This window comes from Balearica regulorum, chromosome 3 (assembly GCF_011004875.1).
Source record: "Balearica regulorum gibbericeps isolate bBalReg1 chromosome 3, bBalReg1.pri, whole genome shotgun sequence".
Lineage (NCBI taxonomy): Eukaryota > Metazoa > Chordata > Aves > Gruiformes > Gruidae > Balearica > Balearica regulorum.
The window spans coordinates 35,244,673-35,259,367 of NC_046186.1; the positions used below are offsets into that span (position 1 = coordinate 35,244,673).

General features: G+C 40.8%; 1 protein-coding gene across 1 annotated transcript; it reads right to left on the reverse strand.

The window, feature by feature from the left end:
* Nucleotides 1-1,032: 1,032 nt before the first annotated feature.
* Nucleotides 1,033-14,028, reverse strand: TMEM30A (transmembrane protein 30A). Its single transcript, XM_075747538.1, has 7 exons — nucleotides 13,640-14,028; nucleotides 7,890-8,006; nucleotides 7,141-7,248; nucleotides 5,986-6,073; nucleotides 5,373-5,516; nucleotides 3,431-3,637; nucleotides 1,033-2,530 (listed from the first exon to the last, which is right to left on the reverse strand). Exons 1-7 carry the CDS (start codon nucleotides 13,907-13,909, stop codon nucleotides 2,337-2,339), a joined length of 1,128 nt encoding a protein of 375 aa, XP_075603653.1. The 5' UTR covers nucleotides 13,910-14,028; the 3' UTR covers nucleotides 1,033-2,336.
* Between the last annotated feature and the right edge of the window lie 667 nt (nucleotides 14,029-14,695).

Sequence of the window (14,695 nt, forward strand, 5' to 3'; positions counted from 1 at the left end):
GTTGTTGTAAGTATTTTAAGCTCCAAAGGCATGCTGTCTGTCAGGGATACTGCCTGAAAGGTATTTACTGCTACAGGCTATCAGAGAAAAAGTGGAATTGTAACAGAAACCAAACAGACAGCGATTCTTAGAATCACAGAATCTTTAAGGTTGGAAAAGACCTCTAAGATGATCAAATCCAACCGTCAACCCAATACCATCATGTCTACTAAACCATGTCCTGAAGTGCCATATTTACATCCTGGTGCACTTCAGAGAGATCAAAGCAGCACTGACAGCTACAGTCAACAGAAAAGGGAAAAAAAAAAAAAAAAAAAGTAAGGCATTAAAAAATATTTTAAGGTAAAGACAGAAAAATACTTTGTTTTTAATTCTGAACACAGCCCAGAAAGCAACATTTTGTACTTGGGAAAAGATAGGGATTATAAATGAAGCAGAATGTATTTGCATTTCAAGTGACAAACACAGTTTAAAAATCAAAATATTTTAATAACCAGTAATTGGGAATTGTCTCCGTACTTGCTTGCTACATTTTGCACTAGCAACTACTCTAGGGATGAAAGCCAGCTTAACAGTTTGTGTGTGTTTTCTGCCTTGCAATATACAAAGGTACATACCCTTATTCTGTAATTCCAGCAATATAGATACACGGCTGCAAATAAAATCTTAACATCTTTTGACTATTTAAAGTCCGGTGCTGCCACACCATACTATGCAAACAAATTATCCTATGGAGTTACAGAAAGCTAGCACACTGGAAACGTTACCTCATTCCACAGTTTATACAGACTTACACACTTAAACTGCTAGCTTAAAAAGATTACACAAGTAATTCAGTAAAAATGGTCATATCTTTATGTGATAAATAGTGTTGTTTAAAGCTGGCTATAGATTAAGCTCTTGGACCATCAGCAAATATGCAATCCCAGAAATACAAGTCACTTAAACGGCATTCACACTTAATGAGAATACATTTTTCATCCAGATGAAAATAAATGTATGTTCAAGAACAAAATAAAATCTCTTATTAAATGGTTTGCAGATTTATTAGAACTTTAATATACTCAATATTTTATCAAGCTAGTTGCATATAAAGGGATCTCCACCATATACATTACAATTTCTGTGCATCATCTAAAAAAAAAAGTCACCACAAAGTAGTATTTCACAGATTACAGTTAACTTAATTAACCTAAAAGTGAACCCTTCTGTAATTTAAGACACTAACCCGCACGTTGCCTCTAACTGTAATATTTAAATTGGTTTCACAGCAAGCTCAACCTGCATTTCAATGAAAAGAGGTTACTGCCACCTCAACTTTTGAATCTCTCTCCTAACACTGGAAAAATTTCATGTGGTGTTTACTCCAAATAAGGATAAAGCATATGACAATTCCTTTACAAAGCTTGCTCAGAACACGTATGCCTCAAGAAAATTAGGAAACTCCTCCAGTAAAAGGAATTCACCCAAATTTGTGAATGGAAAAAACATTTTACATTGTTCTTGATTAACGCTTGGAGCTGCTCATAAAAAGCAAAACCAGCAAGCACAATAGGTAAAACTAGTATTGGATATGACTTAAAGCAAAGAAAATTAGGAAAAAGCAGATTCTACCTGCAACAAATGTTTCCCAATTTAGAAGAAACTTTAAAAGGGACTCACGCAGATAATCAACAAATAGGTTTTCTGATATCTTCATAGGATGCTAGTTTACTGGCCAGGCACATACATTGTAAATATACAAAGAATCCAGAGCACTGAAATTTACACAGCACTTTAACCTAGGATTTAACCTAACAGAGGTGGGTAGGACACAGGAAAAATATTTAACAACTTATATAAATATATTAAAATCTCAGCAAGAAATGTAAGAGCCCATGCACACAAGACAGTAAATTGAAAAAACATTTAAGACTTGACTTTTCCTTTCAACAGCACTGACACCTGAATTCCGGAAAGTTAACCATTTACAGTATCTTATAGCAGTCTTTCTCCACACAATCTCTATGTACTGAATCATACAGACATTACACAGCACATGAACAAGCAGCAGATGCATCAAGGGAACAGGAGCTATATGCATCGTGTGGCCTGCCCAGTTAGAGGCAAGTATCAGAAAAATTGTTTCTGACATCGGCAGAGATACAATCAATATAGCTAATTGTATACCCGTCATTTTCAAGAGTTAATCCACAGTACGGGAAAGGGGAGCTTTAGATAAAAATTGAGTACCCAGTCTCAGAAGTGACAGAAGCAGAGACTTATCTTTCAAAAACTGGGTCCGTTCTGGACTGGCCTTGATGCACATGCAGTACATTTGTTGTCAGAATGCAAGATTAATTGGGAATGTCTGCACTAGTGTTTCGATTTCCATATTTGTGATGGATGATCAGCAATACAACTCCTAAGAAGAAGCATATGGACCCAACAGTGATGTAAGCAATTCCCAGAAAAGGATTTTTGCCTCCCATCCACGAGATGGTGCTCAGGATCATTCTTTTTCGTCCATCAAAACTGTGTACAGGATAATCTGAAAAACATTTAGGAAAACAAGAAGCACGTTTCCAAATCTAGCTGGATGTGGTCAGGCACATTAAGATTTTGAGTCATTTCACTCAGGTTCCAAATACAAACTGCTGCCTTCAAATACTGAAAGTGCAAATACGAACATTTAGCCGTTCTTTCAGGCTAAGACTAATTTGAGCACTGTCAGCTACTCCAAGAAAAATGCCACATTAGGAGATGTTAACTCCTTTTTAAGGGAAGAGTAAATGCACTGTTTTGTGGGTTCTTGAAAGAAGCTTCACTAAAATGAGGGAAATCAAGTTTTAGTTCCCAGATATTTTTTAGTACAAAATTTTTCTTTATGTTGATTCATTTTTATATGCACTCCTCAGTTTTGCAGCAAAGGAAGATACTGCAGTAGCTATTTAAAAATGATCATTAAGTGTTTTCAAATTTTAAGAATTCGGTAACTATGACAACCCTCCTCCTCTAATCTCCTGTATTTCTACCTAGTCTTTAGTTTGTCCAAAATAGAATGACAAACCTCCACTTGATCCACAGATCTGACATTTTTTCTGACCTCCAAAGTCAGTCTGCCCTTGATTGCACATTGTCACTACACCTTGAAGTTCTCAAATTTCTAGGCTGCCAGCTACCTCTGTTCTTTCCTTTTTCCTATGCCCTCCCAATTCCTTTACAACACCCAAGCAATCCACTATTCCCTCTCACTATGAAGCCACTAATTCTATAAAAACTTGCACAGAAGATGGTAATATTCTACCCAATTCTCACTATTAGTTTTCAACCGCAGCTCAATACCGTAATTTTTCAGAGCTGGTAAGAAAAAAGGCTAGTTCAATTTGAACTTGCACAAATACATGCCCATGTAATCCAGCTAAGGCCCTTAGCTGCTTTCAAAGGATACTGTATGCAATATCCAAAGAGTATTTTCCAGCCTGTAAGGTAGGCTGTAAGTTATTCTTCCTTTCAATGAGACGATACAGCTTGCGAAAGGTTGGCAGAGCAGCAGTACGCATCCACACAATGAAGTCTTCATTGATAAAGCCATTGTTGTCAGGCTCTGAGTCCAGCATATATACTGGCTTGGGCCAGTTTACAGGTTTTGTTGTGCCTAGGATTAAACAAAAATAACAACAACAAAGTATTTCAAACACAGGACTAAGTAACACATTGGCTCATCAAAATTCTTTCTAATATTACAAAAAAACCCATATTAACTTCTAAACAGTATGAACAGACAGGGTGGCTCACTACTACTGCAAGACACTGGGCTGTTTAAGAACCTTTTATTTTGCAGCTTAAATTGTAGTGCATATCCATGTATTCTCATGACAGCACTGTCCATTTGTTTAAACAAATTTGTCTCCCCTACATATTTATATAAAGTATTGTCTCAAAACATTACTCTACCTTAGTGACATAGTTCTCCATTATGATGATTGCTCCTCTGCTCACTTGTTAAGAGTTTGACTACCACTTCCTGGACCATGAGCAAATAAAATTACGTACAATATTTTAGATGATGCCATACGAATGTTTTTGCTTGTTTTATTGGAAATACAATTCTATACTCTATCAGGGTAAGGTATCTGCTTTTCCAAGGGTAGCATCACATCGGTAACACGTAATTTGGCTGTGACTAGGCAAGAAACTCACATCAGGTTAAACCTGAAATTATTACATACCTTGCATAAGCACACACACACCCCCCTTAAAGCCCTGAGGAAGATTATTCTCAGACATTGGTAGCCAAAGAAAACTTTGATTAACCAAATTGTATTTAACCTAACAAGTGACAGACATCAGTCACTTCTAATCACAAAAAAGAATCAGGTTTTTCGAAAACTTTGCACAATCTAGCAGTAGAAATATTTAAACGAAAACTCCGTGTGAGAGTTTCATTAAACAACTGCGCGATTTCTTTTCAAGTTAAATCCAAGCATTAGGGCAGTTGTACTGGTTTTGGCTGGGGTAGAGTTAATTTTCTTCATAGTAGCTAGTATAAGGCTACGTTTTGGATTTGTGCTGGAAAGCGTTGATAATATAGAGATGTTTTCATTACTGCTGAGCAGTGCTTACACAGAGCCAAGGCCTTTGCTGCTTCTCACCCCACCCCACCAGCGAGGACGCTGGGGGTGCACAGGGAGTTGGGAGGGGACACAGCTGGGACAGCTGACCCCAACTGACCAAAGGGATATCCCATACCATATGATGTCATGCTCAGCAATAAAGCTGGGCAGGTAGAGGTAAGCAGGGGCTGCCATTGCTCAGGGACTCAGTTGATGATGAGCAATCATTTTCTTTTGCATCACTTGTTTCTCTTGTGTTTTATTTTCCTCTCTCTTTGTCAGGGGAAAAAAAACAAACAACAAACCAAACCCAGCAATGTGGGGGTTTTTTATTATTAAACTGTCTTTATCTCAACCCACAAGTTTTCTCACTTTTACCCTTCCAATTCTCCCACACACCCCACTGCAGGGGAGCGACTGTGTGGTGCTCAGTTGCCAGCTGGGGTTAAACCATGTCAGCAGTGCACATAGTTGATTCTTCTCAATATTCAAGGTGGGGGGAAAAAATCAGAAATAAAAAAAATAAAAATTAATGATTACAATAAAGGTAAAACCCAAACACTTTCATGTGAAATTTGCAACTGTCATAATTTAAAGTCAACCTTTCTAGCTAGCAGAGTAGTCCTTAGCTTGGATTTCTTCAGAGCACCACAATATTTTTTAATTAGGACATTCAGTAAAATGTTGTCAGTGAGGTAAAACTCACTGGAATCAAAATATGTTTGAAGTGTTTTGTCATTCTTAAAATTTCACTTTTTTTTTTTTTTTTTTTTTTACCTTGGAAGAGTGCAGTTAAGTTATTTCCATCTCCTGTAGGATTCCTGAACTTTACATTTTTATCTGTCCACCATGCAATGCCTTTTTTAATCAAAGTAATAGGAATCCTTGTGTCATTGTCAATGCGGTATAATTTCAATGTATCTAAGGAGAAAATCAAATTAGAAAAACAGCTGAAGAAACTTTCATTAGACAGATGATCCTGCCAGGCAATGAAACAATTACCTCCAGGAGAAACAAAAAACAAACCTGGACAAGGCATTTATTACCTGCCTGCCACAATCACATGCTGTTCTGTAAGAATCAATGTATATTAGATAGCAGCGTATTATCCATATATGATACCTCTGTTTCTACTCCACAGGAGTAACAGCTTCTCACAAGCATTTCCATCCTTTGTATGCCATCAGATTAAATTAATTCTGATAGCAATTTTGAAAACAGCAACAGCAGTACAATACAAGATATTTATTTTATTCTGAACAATGAAAATGTATTGCAAATTATTCTGAGTAAAGACATCACGGGCCTTTCTTTCTGGAATTAATGCAACCCAAAACACACACTGGATCACAAAAACATTAAGCGATAACTTAAAACTGTGGTACCATACCATTAAACATGCTGTTGGCAATAGCTCCACAAGGAGCAATGGGTTTGTCTTCATTTGTGCGGTAAGGCTCGCATTCCTTACTTGGATTCTGATAGTTAGAAAGAAAAAAGGCAGATGAGTCTGTGCTAGTTTATCCAACTAACCTGTTTAAGTACAGTACCTCAATATTGTGTATGTCTTAAATGTACCACAAAATAATCTTTTCACAAGTCAGGTTATTTACAAAGACTTCAGCATTCAACACTAGTTAGTTTATTTTACAAGCAGGAATAAAATCTAAATAAAACATGAATAAAGTCAGAATCACATCATGGCCATATTAAAATAACGCTTTTCTTGGAAGCTATTAGAACTTCTTTCCTTTTCTTGTTTAATAGAAACAATTTCCCAACAGGAAATACTCAAGTATTCTTTTATTAAAGGGGCTTTTTAAGTAGCATCAGTGTTATAGAAAATAAGACTGTAACAAGAAACCAAGCATAACATAAAAAAGCGAAAGGTTACAAGGACTCCAACAGCATGCCAAAAATGCAAGCAGAAAAAGTCCCCCGCCAAAACCCCTGTGTCAGTCATCAGATGTAACCTCCTGAAACTCCCCTTTTTTTAAAGTTTACAGATAAAAAGGAGACTCCTTCTTGCTGGAGCAAGAACCCAACCCTATTTCCACTCCTCAAAGCAGAAGAGGATGTCTGGCCCTAAACATTACACAGTACCTTGAACAGAATACACAGTACCTATATTTTCCAATATTGCTAATGTTCAATATTGAACCAGTCTACAAAAATGGATGCATTTAGCTGCAACATCCAAACCAAGTGCTAGGCAACCAAATATTATTTTATACTGAAAACGAAAACTTCAGACAGAATGGATACAGATAGATACTACTGACTGAAGATAGCAAGACAGTTTAAAACTATTCAAATTTGAGAAGTGATTGAAGTATTGCATTGCTGTCCACTTAATGAAATTATTGACATGAAATTTTATGGTATGGTACAGTTATTTCTGTGAACAAAATATGAATTCCTTATGGTTGTCTTCTGTTATGCAAAAAAGTCTAGTACCTCATTATTATTAAATTTTCTGCTATGTGGCAATCTATGCAATAGTCAGAAGTTAGTTGCTTATTAATATCCAAGCTTGAATACCTACAAGTAGTGAACTGTTGTCTCCGTTTAGCTGGCTATCATCTCGAGATTTCACATAACGACGATGGTTTTGATAGAAGTTGGAAAGTCCATAATACATGAATACATTACTCTACAAGAAGCAAGATGGAACAAGACAGGTTTTCATTCACACAAAGCTTAAATTTTAACCTCTTGAACTCTGTGTTTATTTTACAGCAACATTCATAAAGTAGGAGGCTCAATCCTTTCTTCACACTGAGTATGTAAGAGTACTATCCTAACATAAGCTGGCGTCCTGAAGGCAAACAGTATAAACATGCTATTAACTATCAGAATGATACTCATCAGCACTACTTCAAACACCTATCTTGTTCGATGTTAAGCACATAATTCTCATTATTTGCCTCCAACTTGTCAGAAAGCACGCATCTGGTATTTCCAATTCTTGTTGAACTGAGTTTTTGCAAATGATGCAGGTATAGTCGATCTACTCACCAGCTATAAGACACATACAATAAACCTAAATGTGTAAAACACAAGCATTCCATTTAATGTGGTACATTTCCAGATAAAGAGAGGCATCAAAACCCATCTCATCCCTGCTACTGAAAAGGCACACAAAAATCAGATCCAAGTTCATAGGAAAACTAGAACTAATCCTTCTTAAAAAAAAAAAACCAAAACCAAACTTAAGTGATAGAGCTTTCCTATCAATCATGAAATAAATCTTATAAATTGTTCTAATTTCACTTTGCATAGAGGGTAACATACCTCAAATGAATGTTCCAGTGTAAAATTGATGGTGCAAGTACAAGGTGGTGTGCTGTCCCAGGACACATTTAAACATTTGTTGCAGGGACTAGAAGGCTCTGTTCCTGTATAGTCAATCTACAATAACAACAAAAAAAGCCAGTAATTTAAAATGGGAGAATAAAGAAAATTGATTAATAAGCCAGAGAGAGTTGACAGGGCCTTTATTTTGCCATAGTATTGCACCTCAACTCCAAAAGCCCATTCAGGGCTGTCTGATATCTCAAGAGGTCCCTTCCAACCTAAACGATTTTGTGATTCTGTCTACATGCTTGATTTCAGCCTCAAAGTTAACACTGAAGTGAGCCATTACGGCTGGGGGGAAAACAAAACAAAACTAAACCAAAACAAACAAAACAGAAAACACATACCAAAACATAAACAGCAGATACTCCAGAAACCTGATGTTTCTAAACGCACACATGCTATACAATACGCAGATCTGAGTTTTTAACATGCTTTCCAGAGGGGTGAAACTCTAGATATTTACTAAAAAAAGGTCTGCATTAGAAAACTTGCTTTGCTGACCAATTTTTTTTTTTTAAATCACTTAATGCCCAAGAACTCTCCTGAAATAGGGAAAATGAAGACATTTCTACCATTTTGCCAGGAATGGTAAAATACCAGTAGATGGACAAAACAGATGATCAGTGTTAATCTGGCTTATGCAGTATTATCTGTCTTCAACAGTGTAGCTCAAAAAACCCCAGTATTTGAAATCTATACATACAGGCTACCTGGACAGTATGCATAACATAATCCCAAGCAGCCAGAAGCTGACCATACAGCCCAAGCCACCTTGAAGTTGCTTGACCGCAATAGCTCTCCCTCATGTGTAGCTCCAGCAAGTGAACAGCAAGAAATAATTTACTTGGGCTCCACAGGCTAGCTCCAAGCTTAGCAGGAAAAAGCTTCCATCTGCCTATAAACTATGTATTTCTACACTTACTATGAACTTCCTATTTAGAATTTAGACTGAGATTGGTGCAACATATACCAAGTTACGGCAACACACTGTTTAACAGCAGTATCATTTAAACTACAACACCTATGTAGTTTTATGAAAGGCTGCTGCAAATGGTTTGCCCTGATTTATGCTTGTAGTGAAACGCATTATTAAGAATTAGTGTGATTTATGATCTGTCCTAATACCCGTATTAAGGTTAGCTACAATAAACATGCAGTTTCAAGTTTCAGGAATAATTGAAGCTATTTTCTTCTGGATCTTCTTCAAGGTCTCTCCTCCTGTGATTTCTTCAGCATCTCAAACTACAGCCCTTCCCTCAGCACTTTTCTTAGTATCTGCGCTGCTGCCAGATTTCTGACAGATGAGACCTACACTCTAACAAGCCTAGCTGAAACGAGTCAGCTTCAGAAGCTATTAGCTGGCAGAGAGAGAGAGAGAGGATCACATAATCTTTGCTTCCTTCGCTGAACAAGATATTGAGTTTATGCTGATCTAGAAATAGCATTACTGCAGCAGTCCTGAAGAGCTCTATTTAGCTACAGAAGACCGACCACCACTGCTCTCAACAAACAATGCACCTCATTTGTTCAAGGCTAACTTGGTGTTGCTTTTTTTTTTATCCTGCTGAAGTCATCTTAAACAAGCACTTCCTTTAGAAAGAACTTAAACCTCCACATTCTTGAGCTAGTTCTTCACTGTGTGGAGAAGTTTTAGATTAAGAACAAAACTCAAATGCTCTAAGGTTGCAAAAGATCTGAAGACTTCACTTTTTAAAATATAATTGACTAAATTCTGTGGAGCATGAAATTGATGTATATTGAAAAAGAACCATGCTTTTGACCGCTGCTATCAGCTTCAATGCTATCCAGGAGCTTTCCTGTACAGTAACTGCCAACACAAGTGGTTTTTTTTCCGCATCCCCATTTACAGGTGACATTCAATAGCTAGCTTAACTAAAGAGATAGCGGTATCTGTCTTCATCTCTGACAAAACAACGGAACCAGGACTCTGAGAGCTGAAGGACTGACTTTGGGGTCCACGGCAGGAACCCGCCTGACCCACTGTTCTGTCCCCAGGGATCGGCTAGCCGCTGAGCATGACAAACCCCCATTGACTGAGCCTTTCCCCACAACTGCTGATCCAAGGACATTGGGTATATCCAAGCTATCCAGCACCAATGGCTTTTCAGGCTGTTGATGGCCTTCTCCATTGATTTACATTTTTGCAGTACAGAGATAACTTAACTATTGCATAAATGTATTCTCCAAACCATTTATGATTTTTAGACTTCATACGCTGTCACATATTCATCCTACTCTGCTTGGCCACTTCTTGTCTAAAAGACATCCCATAACTCTGGTCCTCTTTACTATCCCTCTCTGTAGATTTTATTAAGTTTCATGTAATTTAAGAGATGGTGCTACTGGAACTGCACACAACACTGAAGATGCATGCAACACTAATCTACTTTCTTTCAGTTCTTCAGTCCTCGTCATGCCTTAAAGCCTATTTGGCTTTCTAACTATGGATATGCATTTCACAGCACAAAGATCTGTTTCCCCACACAATTAATGTTTTGGATATTCCTCAGTTTTTAATCACATTTTAATATGCTGTCAATGCTTCTTGGCCATTCTAAAAAAGAAAAATAAATAAATCAGGAAATAAAGAACTCTTTCACCCTTTAATAACAGGGCAAAAATACACACTTACACAGCTGATTCTCATTTTCCACCCAAATGAGCTATTTTCATCATAGACCCAAGATAAATGGCTGTTTATACCCTTTAAAACAGTGAGAAAGTGCTAGAGAACAACCAACACAAAAAAAACCCCCTAATTCTAGTACACTTAAGCTGTTGGAAATCTTCCACATTTGAATTCAAGAGAGCTTATAAAGGAAATCAATGGAAAAGCTACATTTTGCTCCTCAGTCCCAGCACCTGTATGAGAACAACACAGTTTGCAGAGATACTAATGGCTGCAATATCTAGTTCTAGGAAAGGGTGATTTGAACTGTACATAAATATGCATTTCAGGGGCATGAATTATACATCCTATTCAATTCCAATACACTAAGTTTACAAGCATATATATATACACACACACACACGCACTTAACAAGCATGCTATTGCCTAGGAGGTGGGTGTAAATAACTACCTCTGCTTCCTCCTTCGATTACATTTTTAAAAGAGCTTAGTCACTGCACCTAGCTTCTACATGTCTTGTCTCCCAGAGCTAAATTTACAGCTATTTGTGAATAACTTGGAAGTTACTAACAAAAGACAGCATACTAAGCAGGGACATATCTCAGCTAAGCATATAGGCAATAGCAGTGTCTTAAACTGCATCCCTCACCACTGTTCAGAGCCCAAATGTTAGTCTGTAAAATGCTTCATCTACATTTTGTTGCTGCAACTGTAAAGTCTTTTTTGATCTAAACTTTTTTTTTCCAAAATTCAGCTGCCTTTAAAATGATAATCTCACTGGCAGAATTTCTACATTATAACACTTTATCAAGTGTTATAACATGGTAACACACGAGGATCAGAGAACAGAAACCAAGTTTCCCCATTCTTACCCGCATGCCCCGCTCGTCTGATCATACTCTTGGAAGTCAAGAACTCGGTCCCTCCCGTCCTCACGAAAGCCTTATGATCTGACTTGGGAGAGCTTCATGTGACATGGATAATACAAGTCAACCCGCACAGTAAAACACACAAACAAATGAAACCCTTTCTAATCCTGAATATCTTGAAATTAGAAAGGGTGGAAGGCCAGCACCTACCAACTGGTTTCTAAATATAAATGGCTGCTATTGCTTTATATATGCATAGGGGAGCATCAGTTATGCTCCCAGCTCACCTATGGATTTTTGTACTGCACGTTAGGTGGGAACATCTAGTTTTTGGCTCCTACTGGCACTTATCAGGAGTACATGATAAGCCACAATACTACTATTGCTAAGCCACAACAGTATATAAAAATTCTGTATATGCATACAGCAGCAATATAGGCACGAGGAGTCATATTTTTGGACTCATGAAACTCTGCTGCATTTCCTGTCCCTATAGATCAAAACAAACCCAGTCATAATGAAAAAAAGGAGATATGTTTATCCAATTATATTAACCTTACAATCATTATTACTTTGTATTGCTTTACTATAGAAATGGTTATTTGAAATGCAATTGTGAAAAAAAAATCAGCAAGGATTTTTTTTTTTTACTTCTCTCCATTGAGTGTCCTGTTGAAAACATGTGATTGTATTTAGCTTAAATATGACTGTAACATGACAATTTAAAAGCCTACATGCCCATAACAACTTGGAAATGTTCTCTGAAGCACTTGCATCAATTTTCAGATGTCCTGCATAACCTCAAACCTTGACACAAGAACCAACTGCTTTTCAAAAATACGCTTACATACAACATTTGGACACTGCAAAATACACTTCAGCTTTGGGTTTTTTTTCCCACTTCTGTTTTTCTCCTTGACTGGAATTTTAGTTCTTAACATAAAAGGGAAGTGTACCTTAAATTGATTTTATTACAATACTGTTTGTATTTTAACGAAAATATGAAAATATAATACAATTTATTGCCTGCCTCAGGATTTCTTTAGTTAATTGGACTTCATTGCCACATTGCTACCACTACCCACGCCACTGTCTTGAACACTACTTATTTGAAAGTGACAGCTTAGTCTGATGACTAGAATGATTTGATCCACAAAAATTCATATTCTGCAATATAGCAATCCAACAAACTACTACACTTTTTTTTCCCCCCTACAATCAATCTTGGTGGCATTAGCTCACCGAAATTAATCCTAGCTGTCAATTTGCTTTTCAAGGTTGCCCCTAAGCCCTTTGGGTTGTTTCCTTAGAACACAAAGTGATTCTGTTACCAGATGGAACAGTGATACACGGTTCTGTTTTTTGTTAATGCTCAGCAACTTTTTACAGCAGTGGTGTGGTTAATTATGAGATATAAATGACTCAGGTTTTGTAAGCATAATTAAAATAAGCCACACTCTTCAATCTTTATTTCCAAGTTTACTCAGGACACCCTGATCTCCCATAGAGCATCTAAAACATTAAATCATTAGCAGACATAAGAATTACAGCGCTACATTCACCACAGAGTCTTGTCCTGAAACTACAATTACTTTGGAACATTTAAAGATACACAATCCATTACCACAAGCTATCCCGAGGAGGATGCACACGCTTTCTGTACTACTGAGAACAAAACTTCAAAGCCCGCGTCGGGCCGTGTCGATGGGACACCGGCATTACGCTCCCTGGCAGGGCACTCAGGACCGCCGGCAAGGCTGGCAGCAGGGTACAATCTACGCGGAAGATACTCTGTGAGCTAAACTCCTGCTCAGGGTAATTAGTGGATGGTTTGTTAAAGAGCACAAACGTTAAACTGAAACGGAACAGCCAGGGCGAGGTGTCCGCTCACCACACAAACCACGTAACCCACCTCTACTTCCCGCCGAGCGCCGGCAGGAAGAGACGGCGGCAGATTTCGCAAGGAGGAGCAGGCCGAGTTACGGGTACGCGATCCCTAACACCGCTCGCCCGGCCCGGCGCCCTCCGAGCGGGCTCCGGGGGCTCCGCAGCCACCGCCCCGCCGGGGCACACGGCCAGGCCCAGGCACCCACCGGCCGCCGCCGTCCTCCGCCCCCGCCGGCGGGAGGAGCCTGACCCCCCCCCCCCCGCCCCGCCCCGCGCACCTCATACTCGCGGATGTTGTTGGAGGTGACGAAAATGCCGATGCCGATGGGGATGAAGATGAGGCCGATGATGAAGAAGGCCGGCAGCACCGTGCCCGCCGTCAGGATGGGCTGCCAGGCCGGCAGCCGCTGCTGCTTGAACGCCGTGTTATCGGGCTTGCGGGTCTTCACGGCCCCGCCGCTGCCGCCCACCGCCCCGCCGCCCGGCACCCCGACGCCGCCCGAGGGGTGCCCGTCCGCCTCCTCCTTGGCGCTGTAGTTCACCGCCATGCCGCCGTCCCGACCCGGCGCCCCGCGCTGCCACCGGCACGGCCGGCGACACCAGCCGCCCCGACACGTGACCCAAGACCTGCGCGCTCGGCCGTGGCAGAAGAGAGACGGCGGGCGCGCGCCTGACGAGCACAGCAAGGCGCGCGGCTGATGACGCGCCCCCTGGCCACGCCCCACCTTTCCCAGTGGCGAGAGGACGGCCTCGCCCACGCCGCGCAGCTGCGCCTGCGCGCTTCGCCTCTTTCCGCCGGCGCGAGGCGGGTGGGCGGGGTTAGCCGGCGCACGCGCAGTGATGCTCGGCGCGCTGGCGGGTGTGAGGGCAGCGGCCGTGGTTCCCGCTCAGCGCTTCGCCGCGCTCCGGGCAGCCGGTGCCGCTGTGGGGCCGAGGCCCGCCCCGCTGCCCGCCCCGCTGCCCGCCCCCACGCCCGCCCCCACGCCGTGGACGCTGGCTGGCGGCTGGCGCCGTCATGCCTGCCGCGCTGCGTAAAATACTGCGTCGCTTTCCGATACCTTTCGTCCACTTCTGGCGGCGCAGGGCCTGGTGAGGCGGTTCGGGCCCGGCCGGCCCACAGGCCCCCCCCTCCGAGTGGGCGGCGTGGCTGTGTGTGCCCCGGGAGGGACCCTGCCGCCGCTGCCGGCCTCCCTGTGCCGCCGGGGTGCGGCCGGCCCGACCGGCGGCGGCCACCTCCGAGCGGAGAAGCCCCGGGCCTGCAGCCTTGTCACCCCCACTCGGTGCTTCAGGAGGAGCCCACGCACACCTCCTCTTCCCGCTGCATCAGAAGAGGG

What these genes read in the sequence shown, in the direction of transcription:
- TMEM30A (XM_075747538.1), bottom strand. Translation starts at nt 13,909, where the DNA reads ATGGCGGTGAACTACAGCGCCAAGGAGGAGGCGGACGGGCACCCCTCG. An exon ending in CACTGGAACATTCATTTGAG is followed by an intron (nt 7,249 to 7,889) that starts GTATGTTACCCT and finishes TGCTTCTTGTAG; the next exon opens with AGTAATGTATTCATGTATTA. An exon ending in CTTAACTGCACTCTTCCAAG is followed by an intron (nt 3,638 to 5,372) that starts GTAAAAAAAAAA and finishes GTTTAATCCTAG; the next exon opens with GCACAACAAAACCTGTAAAC.